The sequence below is a fragment of the Cannabis sativa genome, chromosome X (assembly GCF_029168945.1).
Source record: "Cannabis sativa cultivar Pink pepper isolate KNU-18-1 chromosome X, ASM2916894v1, whole genome shotgun sequence".
NCBI lineage: Eukaryota > Viridiplantae > Streptophyta > Magnoliopsida > Rosales > Cannabaceae > Cannabis > Cannabis sativa.
In genome coordinates, this window is record NC_083610.1 from 15055042 (window position 1) to 15070806 (window position 15765).

The window sequence follows — 15765 nt, forward strand, 5'->3', positions numbered from 1 at the left end:
GATCTTAATTCTATATAAATGTAATTTATTTATAAGTAAAGTTGTTGATCAGTCCCCTTTACTTATTCTATTATATTCTATATTGTTGGCATATATTTATTTCTTTAATCAATGTAATATGTCAAGGTATTCATTTTTGTTTTTACTTTTTAAGTAAAAAACACTATTATATTAATTTAAAAATCAAATTATGTACATGTCAATATGTGGAATGCCATTATGTTAAGGTCATCAATACAAAAAATTTTACTTTTAGTGAAAAAATTGTGACTAATTTTAAATTATAATTTTTATATTGTGATTAAAAGGTCCATGATTAAAAATATTAGTCACAAAAATTATAATTTGTTGTAACTAAATGTATTTTTAATCATAATACTTGTTGTGACTAAAACTAAATTAGTTACAACTTGTAACTAAATACTATATTATAGTCACATGAAACATTTTGTTGTGATTAAAAGTCATATTTAGTCAAAAAAAAAAAAATATATATTGTGACTAAAAAATTATCACTAAAAATAACAATTTTTTTTTGTAGTATTTTAAAATTTATTTACCATTACAAATTAAGTAGGGCTGTCATATATATACATATTTTTAACAAGAATGTGGCCCTGTAATATTATTACATCATCATCGTATATTTAATTTAGTAGTTAGGTTATAATTAAGGGTCAAACTATAATGAGAGTATTAGCTAGTCTTAATCGATCGTCTTATAATCATGTTTTTTGAAAAGTCTTTTTCTTGGGAATAATGTCGTTTGGATTCTTCTATTGAAAAGACGACATATGTAAAAAACTAGCTAACATTATTAATTAGATAATTGAAAAAAAGTATTATGAGTGTTAAAGAAAAATTTGGATATTCTTCATCCAATTATTGGATTAGTTGAAAAAAGCTTATTGGTACTTAATTAACTTTTGCACCAGATCACAAACATTTTGAATGGAGGTTCTGATTGTTAGATGAAAATATTAGCTATAGAGACAATATTAATATTATTAAGAATTTTTATATTAATATCAGTCAAAGTCAATATCTATAACTATATAAAAAGGAGAATGTGGCTTTGGGCTTCCCAAAGTAAATTACCAAATTCTCCTTCTTTTTTTTTTTTTTCTATCTATAACCTTTATAAAAAAAAAAAAGAATGTTTTTGGGTTCCACTAAGTAAACTTAATTAACTTTTATTAAATATTAAACTACAAAAAATAATAAATTGTTCTTTTATAACTCAAAAAAAAAATCTAAGTCAAACAACCATACATATTGTAATCTTTTTTTTTTTAAAAAAAATTATTTTTGAAATCTTTTTATATCCCACATTTAATTAATGAATAATAATTTATCTTTGTACAAAATAACTTAAAAGTATATTATTTTATACAAAAAATTTAAAAAATTATTTCAATTAATGGAAATAATTTACTTATTATTTTATTAAATAAAAAATAATAAAAAAAAACACAATTTTAGTTATATAAATACATATATATATGTGATAATTATTTTTCTCTCTGTCACTTTAGATTATTAAAATAATAGATTTATAAACCCATTTATTGATGTGTGAGAGCCATAACCTTTACTAAAAAAATATAACACTTAAAAAATATATGTATTTTCTAATTTCATAATTGTAAAGTAAAATAGTAAGAAAGCTCCACAAAATTAATTTAGTATAAGTGATTATAATTTTTGTTTAATGTGGGCAGTGAGCACAAATATCATTAGGGAAATTTTATTTACACTTTAAAAAATTTATAAATGCACTATATTTTAATAATTTTTATTTTAAATAAAATTTATATCTGTATTTATAGTAGTTTTTTTTTAATCAAAAATCCTTTAATTCAAATTGTTAAAAAATAAATCTATCAAAAAAAATTAAATATTATAATAAAAAATTATATGAAATTCTATTAGAAAAATATAAAAAAAATTATATAAATTTGAAAAATAATTATGACTTTTTTTAAAATAAATACAAAAATTAACACAATATAATGTGAGAAAAATAAATCAAAAAAATATTAAGAGTGATTTTTAAAAATTATTTTAAGTTTATTTTTTATATACTTATTATACATTATAAGAAATGTCACTTTTACCAGTACAATTCGCTAATGCGCTCGCAAACTATACTGGCAAAAAAGTCAAAGTTTTACCAGTGCATATTTGTAGTGACTAAAATCTAACTTTTTCAGTGTATTTACGCACTGGGAAAAGTTATTTTTGCCAGCGCTTTTCATTTTGTGCTGGTAAAAATTCTAATACCAACGTTGATTTGCCAATCACTTTTGCCAATGCATCTGAGTAAATTTTATTTTACCAGCGTAATACTAAACTTTTGCCAGCACAAAAATGTTCTGACAAAAATGACATTTCTTGTAGTTAATTTGTGGGATGCAAATAAAATTTTTCATATTTTTATAATAAATGAGTCCCCTCAAAATAAAAAATCGTGTTGAATACACGTGCGGAGCACGTGTGCCTCCGACTAGTATAGTATATATTGGAATGGAGATTGAGGCCTAAGCTTAAACAAAATCTAAGGCCAAACTTGAACAAGACTTTGATGCAAATTACAATATTAGATATTTTTGATAAAATTATTAATTTTATCAAGATTTATTGAAGTTTGATTTTCAGTTAAAGATACATTAATTAATTAAATTCTTATTATCAATTTTTTTTATTTTTATATTATATATTCTTCACTTTTTTTATTAATAATCACCTTTGTTTTTTTTTTCATGTATGAATTTTAATTCATTTATAATTTTTTTTAATAAAAATACGAATCGAAAAGGTTGTTGTTGAACGGATACTAAGCAACGAAATTTTGATCTTGAGGTTGAACCAGACGATTATTGTTGACTGTCATCGGCTCTAAAACCATGTCAATGCAAGCTTAGGCCTTTTCTTTGAGCACTAAAGAAAGATAAAGGTGAAGAAGATGAATTGGATGAAATGTACTTTAACCCTTAAACAGAGTTGAGATCCTTTTTATTTATAGAGCTTTAGAAGGCTGAAGATTACAAGAAGCATCTAACTAATAGAGCTAAGAGAATAACAACATTAACTAACCAAGGTGGTTAGTGAGCTAACTTTTTCAAACTAATACTGAAAGAAAAACTAATTACACATGCACAAACACCACAAATAAAGAAAAACAAGGACCAACCTTACTAATTGATGTTCTCAATCTACAAAATTGATTTAAGTGTAGCGTTAAGTAGTTATTACTCTATAGACAACATAATTATGTCCTAACAAAACGACAATTGTTGGGAGGTATATATATGTAGTTTTCAAAATTGGATTATACCCTAAATTAGGTGTTGGGTAACTATTAGAACAAGGTTATGTGAAAGAAACTCCCTTGTAGCTTATGCTTATCCCCTTTTAAATCTATCATATGTGGAAATTAAAAATACGTTTGGGAAAGGGAAAAGATGAAAAGAACAAAACAAAATAGAACAGCAAAATGACGATGAAAAGGCAGCTAACAACCATTGTGTGGTTGGATTGGAGCAGCTAATAATTGTTGAGTAAACTGCTAGCAAAATAAAAGAGGAACGATATTACCGAATGAAGAAGAGTGTGCAAGCAGTCGGAAATTGCCGGTCGTCCCCAGGATAAAACAGCCCAGTCGTTGTACTGTATCGGAACCCCACTGCACTGTAGAGCACCGTCGAATACACCCAAAAATTTGATATCGCAGATGGAATTTTAATTTTATGAAAAACTGTATGTGTCACACCACACCAACCAACCCAACCCGGCTCGGATCGGACGGACGGCGCGCGCGTGTGTGGTGGGTCAAGTGTGTGTGTCCTCACCCATTCGCACAAAACTGGGTACCCCTTGGGGCCCAAACCCAAATGCCAAAGTTGCACTCTTTATACCCTTGTCAATGAGGGTTCATATCCCATGTGGGACTCTTTCCAACTCACACACACTAAGACACATATATATTTTGTTAAAATATTCACAATATTTCCAACAATAATAGATTAAAATTAAACTCAAAAGACAAAAGTAGCATTGAGACTTGAGAGTCCACATACAACAACATAGGTTACCCAAAGGGACCCACCCACCCACCCACCCCATTATATTGGATTTTTTTTTCTTAATTAGAAATAAAAAAAAGTGGGGTCCATACATATAAAAAGTATGTTAGTTTTAGAATAATACACTGTTAGGAAAATCAGCACTCAAATTTACCAAAACATAGTTGTCTAAAATTTTACATGTTTTAAAGTTGCAAACTATATAAGCATGAGAGGAGTATATAATTGATGTAGTTGTAGAGTGTAGTAGAGACATTAAAGAAGAAAGAAAGGAAAAAAGCTGTATCTTATAATTGGCATAATGTTGTTGTTGGATAAAAGCACAAACATGTGGTGATATTGAAGAAGAGAAGAGAGAAGAGACCCAATGGGGGCATGGCATGGCCCCATACAATTACCTTCCTTTCAACTGCCCTTCTTTCCTATTGACCACTCTGTTCTGTTCTCTTGTGGTTTGGTTTTATTAGCCCACCAAAAATCAAATTTCTTCTTCTTTTCTTTTTATACTTCCTCTTGTTTTGAAAATTGTACCTTTACTTTACAAACTCCATTTTTTTTGTTGGGTACCATGTGTCGTGTAAGATAAGCTAGCTTTTTGGCATTTCTTCACACTCCCATCCCATAATGTTTCTATTGTTTTTTTTCGTAAAATAATATATATTATTAATAATAAATATATATTTTCCTATATTCATGTATTTTTCATTGGATACCTTCTACTTGTACCAACATTACATTAACATATACGATAGTCCTAAGAGAACATTGAATCATAGGAAGTTCGCGTGGACTGTAACTTACGGTTATGGTAATTTATGGTATCTTATCAAGAAAACAAAATCTACATTTCACTTTCTTCTTCTCTTTCTTTTTTCTAATAAAACTTCAGAAGTTTTCTTTCTCTCCCTTAAATAATAAATTGTACCTTTTTTTTTTTATGATTTACCAATTATAATTTAATATTATGGTTCGCTAGTACTCTGCAATATATGTATATAAAAAGTGTGATTTATTAGCAAATTAGTATAACTAAAATAATATTAATCTAAAAAAGAAAAAACTTAAATAATAATAACAAAATTTTTTAGATGGATCTTTAATGTGGGCATTACATCTTACTAATTTGAGAAAATTACATCATATACCTCTTTTAACTTAATGTTTTTAATTTCTACCATCTTTTTCAAAATCTATTATGTTTATCTCTTTTTTCAATTATTTTATTAATTTTACTCCTATCACTTCACGATAGTTTTTATTATTTTCTAATCAAAATCTTACCCCAACTTCCCTACAAACCTACACACTATCTACAAAGAACACAAATCTATTATGTTTGAAATTATGTCTTAGTTATGTGAGTGTGTGATGATAATTTAAGTACAATACTCATAAAAAAATTGTATATTTAAATTAAATTTTATTTGAAAATTAATTTAAGTTAATGTAAAAAAGTGGGTATTTTTCAACTTCTCCCTACTAATTTCATCAACAAAACTGCAGAGGCTTGAGATTTGGACTCTTGTCGCTCAAACTATAAGGCCTGTCTCTAATAGAGCTGGGCTATGATTATTCGATGGGCATGGGCCTTGACAGAGAAAGGTTCAATTTTTTAGGGAACTTTTCAAGAATAGCCAATTTTGATACTTTCTTTTTCTTTTTTATCATTTTACAACCTTACATTTTCTTTCTTAAAAGTATACTTTCCTAAAAAAATTAATTTTATGACAAACAAAAATTTATACATCAATGTATACCAATTGTTTCTTAAAAATATATACCTTACTAACTTTAATATAGACTGTGATCTAAATAAAGGCAACTCAAATTTCAAACAAATATCAAATATTATATACTATTATATGAGTACATACAACAACAAAATTCTCAAACATATATCAGATATATACAAAGCATATGCAGTTTACAAAGTAATTATAACAAAATGTCTCTTAAGGTAATTTTGCAATAAAATATATTGTCTCTTCTTTCTTTAATTAATCAAAACAAAAGTAGCATGCCCAAAAAAAAAAGTGGTAAAAATATGGTTGAGGAATGAGAGTTCCATAAAAAATAAAAATAAACACATATTTGGCGTGCTTTCCATAATTGGCTCCTATTCCTAATCCTAAGTAATAGTGTTAATTTGTTTTGCAGGGACTATCCAACTAATTCTTGTTGTTCCAATTGTGATGGCAGTAAGCCACTGAGCTAGAAGGGTAGGAAAGAGGAAGAGAACATGGATTAGAATTCAAGACTCTAAATTATTAGTAAGTAAGTGATACTACTGCTCTACACTAAAAAAATGTAATGGTGGTGGTGTAGAAAAAAATATTCAACAAGCTCCATGAAAGTGCAAATTTGCTATGAAAATTTAGAAGTATGCATTGGTTTTGTTGAGCTTAGTATCAAGAGAAGAATTGAACTGGACACAATTTCCTTACTGTTAGAGAAGATTTTGATTTCTTTGTACCGTTTTTTCTTCATAAGTGTGTTAACTAACAATATTGTTGTGCCAACTTTAGCAAAAAAACAATATTGTTGTGCCAAGGGAGAGGTATTGTTGTCCAAAACCAATTTATATTATATGAAAGACCTTCTAGGCAAGAAATGAATCATTAGAGTCCTAAATGGGGATGGTGGGGGAATGGGGATATTATTGGGAAAAATCTGGGCCCTCCCATAAAGTCAATTAAATCTTAATATTACTTGTTATCTTAATTTTTGCCCACTTGACCTGGCACCTCCACATGGCAAAAAGTAGAAGACACATTGGAGACAGGTCAGCACCAACCAGTCAAGTTAGTATCATGCAGCCTTCCAACCTTAGAAATCCCATAGTTCCACGGAGGCAACACGGAGACTTACAAAGACAGAATTGCGCAAGTATTGGCAAGATCCTGGACGGACCTTTAGCGGGCCGACTAAGGTGTACAAGTTTCATGCACGAGCAGCTAGGAGTGTGCAGAACGTTATCCAATTCAATAACCGACCGATTCAATCCCAACCGATCTAATAGAATCAGATATCCAATCATAATTGGATCAGATCAGATGTAAATTTTGAAAATCCAATCAAATCGGATCGGTTGTTGGATCGGACATCCGATCCAATGGATAACCGACCAAACCGATCCAATTATCATCCAATGGTCATCCAATTATATTAATATATTTTTAAAATACATTTATAATTTTATATATTTAATATATTTTATTTAAAAATATATATTAATTGATTTAATATACATTTAATACGTGAGATTAAAGAAAAAAAAACTTTAGATTTAAAATATTAATTCTCATCTTCTAAATGCTAATAAAATTATCAATACGTATTGAATAAATTTTATTTTTTAACAATTTTATTATGACATCGTGAGAATTAAGTTGAACTAAACTAATGTTTATTATATATGTTGGATCATTAAGTTTTAAATTATATACTTTATATATATATATTCTTTTTAATAAAATTAACTTAAATGGTAGCTAAATTGGATTGGATGGATCCAATCCAATCCAATAAAAAACTAATCAGCACATCCAATGGTTGGAACTGATCCAATCTAATACATCTATTGGATCAGATCAGATGACTCAATTCGATTGGATTAGATTGGATGACAAAATTCAAGATTCCTCTCAACCACATTGCACTCCTTAGGATGCCTCGGAGTGGCCCTAGACTCTATTTCAGGCTCAACATGATCAACTTCTTGCTCTTCCTCTTGAACGACAATAGGCTCCTTTGCCTGGCTGGCCTCTGGCTGTTCAACTTACTTAACTTGGCAAACCCTTCCTCTTGCCATGAGCTCGACAATGTGAGGATCAGTGGGAGGTGCCTTACAAAGAAGACGCCTATCCAACATGAAATGTGTTAGGCACACCCTGACGAACAATGTAAGTCCAAGACTTGAGAAGGAACTGTCTCCACTCCTGGTTCAATTCCCAGAAGAATCTTCTGTAGATTTCACCACCTATTCGTTCATAATAGTGGTGATGTTGAACCTCAGGTTCTAGAGAACCACTGCTGACTTCAAAGTCACTCAAAGAGCTACCCAATGAGCTTTGAGAAGAAGAACTAGCTGAACGATAGTCTTCATACGAAAGACTAATAAATCCTTGTCATTTCGTATGTCACCTCCCCAATATTCACGTGGGTTCATCTGTGCAGAAAGACAAAAGGAGGTGAACAACCAGATATCATAAATAAGAAGAGGATAAAAACATGATTTTAATGGCCAAGACTTGAACGAACTAACTGGACGGCCCCTGGATGTAAAGCCACGAATCGACCAGCTTACGGTTGGTTCACCAAGAACCGGCTAGCTTACAGTTGGTTGATCAAGAACTGGCCAGGATAGATCAAACTCGAGAAGAACCAGATTGAAATCTTGTAAAGGATCTAAGTACCGGGTAGGGTTTTGGATAGGATAAAGCACCAAGCAAAGTCCTAAACAGATCAAAAGCCTATTTTTTTTTTTTTTTATTAAATTTGAAGTTATGTTCGTGTTCTTCGAACCCTAAAGTTTAAAATCTCAAAACAAAGCGCAAGATTCAATCTTTTTCATCAAAGAGTCATACATTATGCATTCTAAAGCTATTGAACGGATTATAATGCATAAAAACTATCCTAAGACATGAGAATCAAGAAGTTCATAAAAGCTTAAAAAACTCATCAATGGCAGAAATCCAAAGAACGAAGAAGAGAGAGGAAGCTTTGAACGTACACACTGAGAAGATGCAAGGCTCGAGCTAGTCCGCATGACGAGTGTGGGAGTCAAAACCTTGAAAATCCACGAAGAACTCGGGCTTGCAAGGCTTTGGCTCTATGGAGTCTTTGAGAGAGTTTTTTGCTCAGAATATAAAATAAAAGTAAAGAATGAAAAAAGAAAGAATGAGGTACTTATATAGTTTTTGGAAGTCCCCCCCCCCCCCAAATAAAGAAAACTTAATGGGAGTTAACGCCACAAAAATAGGCAAGCATGGAAAAAAGAAAGCCAAGAGTTTTAACATGGAAAAATGTGCAGCAATCGCACAGTTTCCCATATTGATCGACGTAAAATTAATAACTGTCATAAAATTATGTCATTCGAAGAGACCAATATTCGACTGGGCATACCTACACGACAAAGGGCATTACAGTATGTGTAAAGTCCCTACCCGAACAGACGTTCGAATAGGGACTTGAGGGACAAATGTTATCGCAATTTTTACCCACCTGACGTGACACCTCCACATGGCAAAAAGCAGAAGACACATTCGAGACAGATCAACACTAATCGGGCAGGTTAGTGTCGTGCAACCTTCCAACCTTGGATGGTAGACAATATGGAGACCTACAAAAACAGAAATGTACAACTACTGGTAGGGTCCTGACTGGTCAGGGTGAACAAGTTTCATGCACTGGGCAACCTTTCAACTAGGGGTGTGCATAAATTGATCCAATCCAATGAGAACCGACCGATCTAATTACAACCGACCGCCAAACATTGGATATCCAATTATGATCGGATCAGATCAGATGTTATTTTTAAATATCCAATTGGATCGTATCGGATGGTGGATGGGGCGTCTAGAAATCCAATACATCCAACATCCAATCGAACTAATTTGTATTTACAAGTTTGGATGTGTAATTAAATTTTATATTGTTATACGTCAAATCTATATGTATATATGAAAATTAACATTAAAATTTTACTTTTTTTTTCTTAGATTAGATGGATTTAGTCCAATCCAATACATACTAGATCTAAATTATTAGATGGATCTGATCCGATCCAAACAATATTAGGTCTAAAATATTAGATAAACCCAAATTAAACCAATAAATATATATGAAATACATCAAATGGATAGAACCGATCCAATCCAACATCTAATATGTTGGATCGATTGGATGACTGAAATTGATTAGATCCGATTGGATAGTAAAATCTAACATCAAATATATGATTGGATTGGATCTGATAGACCTACTTCCAACAAGGTTGGCCAGCCAAGCGTAACTTATTTTTGTTTTTGAAAATTTTAAAACTTTGATTATTATTTTAAAAAATAAAAACTTATTTTCTTTTTAAGAAAAAGTAAAAACTGTTTTCCCAAACATATTTTCTGAAAACATAATTGTTAACAATTAACAAAATGCACCCTAATTATTTCAAAAAAAAAATGTAGCCTATGCTGAAGGAAGCCGCCTCTTCTTCATCTAAGACTTCCAGGCCAGTACCACGTCAGATCCATATCCAAGGTGTCAACGGATAAGTTTTAAGGGAACACGATTAGTTTTTGAATGCCTACTTCAAGCTCCAACTGTTATAAAACACCACCAATCAAACGTCGACACATCATATAGTTGTTTTTTTATTTTTACAAAACTACCCTTGCCGGGACTGTATATTTAATAATTTTCCCACCAATTCTTCTTATTACAGTTTCGATAGAAGCGTAATACCAGGCCCAACCCCAACCCAATCACTTCAGCTAAGTCCGTTAAAAGCAATGGCCTTCGTGGCCGCTGTACTCCGGCGAAGGCTTCCCGGAAAACTGTTTCGTGTTCATGTTATCAGAGTAAGATCGTTTTCGGATTCTGCTTCCGCTTCGAATCGCATAGAGAAGATTCTGGTTGCGAACAGGGGTGAAATAGCATGCAGGATCATGAGGACCGCCAAGCGCCTAGGGATCCGAACTGTAGCCGTTTACAGCGATGCCGATCGCCACTCTCTCCACGTAAAATCAGCCGACGAGGCAGTCCGAATCGGTCCGCCTCCGGCTCGATTGAGTTACCTCAGTGCCTCGTCGATTCTTGAAGCCGCGACTCGTACAGGCGCGCAGGTGAGCTTCTCGGAAAATATTTGGAACTGAAGTGTAGGATTGGAATTCTGGTTTTGAGTTTTGACGTCTTTCCTTTCTTATGGTATGATTAGGCTATTCACCCAGGTTATGGTTTTCTATCGGAAAGTGCTGATTTTGCTCAACTCTGTGAGTCCAAAGGTCTGATATTTATAGGGCCTCCTGCCTCTGCCATTCGGGAAATGGGTGATAAAAGGTATTTTTGTTCATTTTCAATTGATTTTCTCTTGTAATAATTGAGAATTTAGTTTCGTTATAATGCATGGAGTTTATTGTGTAAGCAGTGCGTCGAAGAGAATAATGGGTGCAGCTGGGGTGCCCCTTGTGCCTGGATACCACGGTAATGAACAAGATGTTGATATGATGAAACTAGAAGCAGACAAGATAGGGTATCCAGTTTTGATAAAACCCACTCATGGGGGTGGAGGAAAGGTGTGTGGCTTTTTGCTTTCCTCGTACAATGAATTCAACATTTTGAAAGATAGAAGGTGCTATTTTCAGTTTCCTTTTACTTTGTTGTATGGTTTAAGCTATGGCCATTCTTTATTTTGAACTGATTTGAACATGTCCATTACGTTTCTTTTGCTAAGTTAAGAACATGTTAATTACATGTTAAAGGTAGAGCAGTCAATTTGTGTCAAGTATTGTGTTCTTTTATCTCAGAGTTATATTCTTATGGTTTAGATATTTCTAGGGTATGAGGATCGTGCAGAGTCCAGATGAATTTGTTGAATCCTTCCTGGGAGCACAACGTGAGGCTGCTGCTTCATTTGGTGTAAACACAATATTGCTGGAGAAATATATAACGCAGCCAAGGCACATAGAAGTCCAGGTTAGTTTGATTAATATTTTTTAATTTACTATGCAGTGCACATTCCCGAAAGTTAGTTTCACGGTCTTGCAATCTTATATAAAATAGCTGGGTTTGTTTTTTGTCGGAAGCATTGTCTATATTAAAACACTTTTTGTTGGTAATATACAGTAGTATTTGTTACTTTTTTTTTGCTACAGATTTTTGGGGACAAAAATGGGAACGTTCTACATTTGTATGAGAGGGATTGCAGTGTGCAGAGAAGACACCAGAAAATAATTGAAGAAGCCCCAGCTGTAATGATCGATTCCCAAATTATGAGCTCATGTGTCATGTTTCTTCTATTATTTTAATGGAAATCTTTTTGTGCAGCCAAATATCACTGATGAATTTCGGTTCCACTTGGGTCAAGCTGCTGTATCTGCTGCAAAGGTTTGTGTTCTTAACATTTTCTATTAGTGCTACATGCTATTACTATTTCAACCAGTGTAGCTATTGAACATTTTTATCTGATATAAAAGGCAGTTGGTTATCACAATGCTGGCACTGTGGAGTTTATAGTTGATACTACTTCAGGGCAATTTTATTTCATGGAGATGAACACACGTCTTCAGGTTATTTTAGTCAACAACCTTTTCTGAAGTCATTTTTATTGAATCTTCAAAAGTGACATAACTATAATTGAGTGTATTCAATTGTAGGTTGAGCATCCTGTGACTGAGATGATTGTTGGTCAAGATTTGGTAGAGTGGCAAATTCGTGTAGCAAATGGAGAACCTCTCCCAATTAGTCAGTCTGAGGTTCCGTTGTCAGGTGATTTTCTTTATTACTGCAAAATGTGCTAAAGACATCATTTTCAGCCCACCTTCGCTTAATCATTATGTTAATAATCATTTGAACTTTGGTACGAAGTCTTTGATACAGGTTTTTCTATTGATATACGCCTTATGACAGTTTCCTGTGGATGGCTGTGTTGTGAAGCTCTTAGTTATCCCAAGATGTTAAACTTTGGTTTTTATAAATGATAACAGGTCATGCCTTTGAAGCCAGAATATATGCTGAAAATGTACCAAAAGGATTTCTTCCTGCAACTGGAGTTCTTCATCACTATCATCATGTTCCAGTCACATCAACAGGTTTGTGACATTGCAGTACCCATGTCACTTGTATATAGTAATATCAACATTTTAAACCCCTATATTATTGAGCTCCAAGCAATATTATTTCATAGCCGTGTTTTTTTGTTAACTGATGTTAGTCCTACATTTACTTGTATGAAAATTTATTTTTTTTGTCATTTTTTCATTATGATGTGTTCCTTTTATTGATACGGGTTCTGCAGTTCGAGTTGAAACAGGAGTTCAAGAAGGTGACACTGTTAGTATGCATTATGATCCAATGATTGCTAAGCTTGTAGTATGGGGAGAAAACAGAGCAGCTGCGTTGGTTAAATTAAAAGATTGTTTATCAAAGTTTCAGGTATATCTTTTCTACACTAGCAAAGACATCATAGTTAGTAAGCTTTTTTTCTCCAGTCAGATATTCTGTTATACTTATTGGATAACCCCGAAAAGCTAGCTCAAATGGTCATATAAGCGGTTTGCTCTCAGATTAGGGTTAGGTGGGGATCCTAGTTTTGAATAAAAAAGAATTTATAAATGTTTGGTGAATGCTCAGGTAAAGTTCGTTTTCAGACATGTCTAGAGTAGGTTTATCACTAAGTACAATAGTTTTCTTTTATACAAGTAATTATTTATTTTTTTAAATAAATAATACCTAATGATTCCTATAATTATTATAGATAATACATGTTGGATCATAGCGCATTGATATTTCATATTTATTTTGTAGTTTTGTTCATCCTCTCTGTTCAGTGTGATACTATTGACACATATTTAAAAAGGCTGCTGTATTCAGTGTCAAATTTCATATGAAATTAATGGTTATTTTCTCCCGCAGGTTGCAGGCTTACCAACTAACATTAATTTTCTTCAAAAACTTGCCAATCATTGGGCATTTGAAGAAGGAAAAGTAGAAACCCATTTTATTGAACACTACAAAGATGACCTCTTCATTAATTCCAGTGATTCAGTTTTAGAAAAACAAGCATATGATGCTGCAAGATTTGGTGCAACTTTGGTAGCTGCATGTATAGTTGAGAAGGAGCACTCTACACTTAAAGAAAATCTTACTGGTAGGTTTGATCTCAAGCTTTGGGTTGCAATGCAAGTCCTTTTGTAGAAGACTATAAGTACTTACGTATGATGTTACATTCAGGGGGAAATGGTTTACTCTCTATATGGTACTCTTCTCCACCTTACAGAATCAATCATTGTGCAAGTAGTACAATGGAGCTTGAGTGGGAAAATGAGTATGATATCAGCAGCTCAAGGTTATTGACACTTTCACTTACTTGTAAACCAGATGGAAGGTATCTGATTGAGGTAGACTTCAGCTTCTTATTGTAGTGAAAAAGTTATTTAATTGGCCATTGTTGTATCTGTTAGTTAGTATGTTCAATTACAGGTAGCATTTTCATTTGAACTTTTTTTTCTTACAAGTCTCTGCTCCATGATATACAGACAAAAGGAAACAGTAATCCTGGTGTGGAAATCAAAGCAGGAAAACTGAGTAAACATGAATTCAGAGTTGAAGTTGATGGTGTAATCATGGATGTTCAGTTAGCAGTTTACACAAAGGTATGCCAGCTTTTATGTTATCCTGTATTATTTTTTAGGCCTCTCCCCACCCACTAGAATAATGAATAGCCTTGTGTATGATTTTTATATGTCTTGTTCGTTCAGTTGAAATTGTGGTTCAACTATTTATAATTCAAATTTGGATCCCAGGACCAGACCAAGCATATTCATATATGGCACGGTTCACATCATCATCATTTCAAACAGAAACTGGGCCTTGAATTGTCTGACGAAGATGAATCTCAACATAAGACCAACTTTGAAACATCGTCTCATCCACAAGGAACTGCTGTGGCACCCATGGCTGGTTTGGTGGTTAAGGTGCTTGTAAAGGATGGGACAAAAGTAGAGGGAGGGCAGCCAATATTAGTGTTAGAGGCAATGAAGATGGAGGTTTGTACAAGATCCAGGATTCTAGTTGCGTTTAGCTTTAGAATTTCATTTCTCTATACAGGAATTTAATGTCTATTTTTTCATTTTCTTCTTAAAGCATGTTGTAAAGGCACCTTTAACTGGGTACGTCCATGGGCTTCAAGTAACAGCTGGGCAGCAGGTTTCTGATGGCAGTGCTCTCTTTAGAATCAAGGTTAGTTGTTTTGCAACTCGCCAAAGATCAATTGTGGATTTTTGCTTTATATGAAAAACTTGGTTGCATATTTCTCCCTATGATGCATGAAACTTGGCTTGGCTGTGTATTATATCATCATGTGCAATTAGTTTCTCTTAAACTTTGAAAATAGATACGATCAATATATGATTTCCTATGAAGAAAGAGATGTGAGAAGATTTAAGTCTAATATAACATAACATGAATGAGCAGGAGGAGCAGCAGCAGAGCACTTGATGATCCTCACAGTTGTAGATTCACTTGAATAAGGAATTGTTCTTGAATAACGCAACCTTGTCTGAATAAAGCTGTAAATTGCATAAAAAATGGGTAACTCAACTCTAAAATGTAAAGCATTTACTAATTGTATTTTGGTATATGTAACAGAAACTCATGTATATTAATCTGCTGGAATTATTAAAAGATAAATAATACATATTTTTGTGTTCGTTAGTTACAAGATTAATGCTGAGCAGCTCGGTATCCTTGATCTAAAATAGTCTTGTTTCTTTGAGATTTTTTGTTCCAACCAAAATATGGGATAATTTCTCACACCCAAAAATGGTGGATATCTCATTTTTTTTTTTACTAGTTCAATTCCATCCCAATTACACATTACAGGCTGATGGACCTAACTAGGGTTCATTGACTAGTTAGAGGAGTCTTTTATTTGCCTAATTACGACTGTTTATACAATTTGGAATTT

At 32.6% G+C, this 15765-nt stretch overlaps 1 protein-coding gene across 1 annotated transcript; it reads left to right on the top strand.

Annotated features, from left to right (window-relative positions):
• The first annotated feature begins 10441 nt into the window (after nt 1–10441).
• Nucleotides 10442–15512, top strand: LOC115704012 (methylcrotonoyl-CoA carboxylase subunit alpha, mitochondrial). Its single transcript, XM_030631235.2, has 16 exons — nt 10442–10924; nt 11017–11138; nt 11227–11374; nt 11637–11774; nt 11954–12049; nt 12126–12185; nt 12275–12367; nt 12455–12566; nt 12785–12889; nt 13096–13232; nt 13713–13947; nt 14031–14197; nt 14336–14452; nt 14603–14845; nt 14943–15038; nt 15273–15512. Exons 1-16 carry the CDS (start codon nt 10592–10594, stop codon nt 15294–15296), a joined length of 2226 nt encoding a protein of 741 aa, XP_030487095.2. The 5' UTR covers nt 10442–10591; the 3' UTR covers nt 15297–15512.
• Nucleotides 15513–15765: the final 253 nt, after the last annotated feature.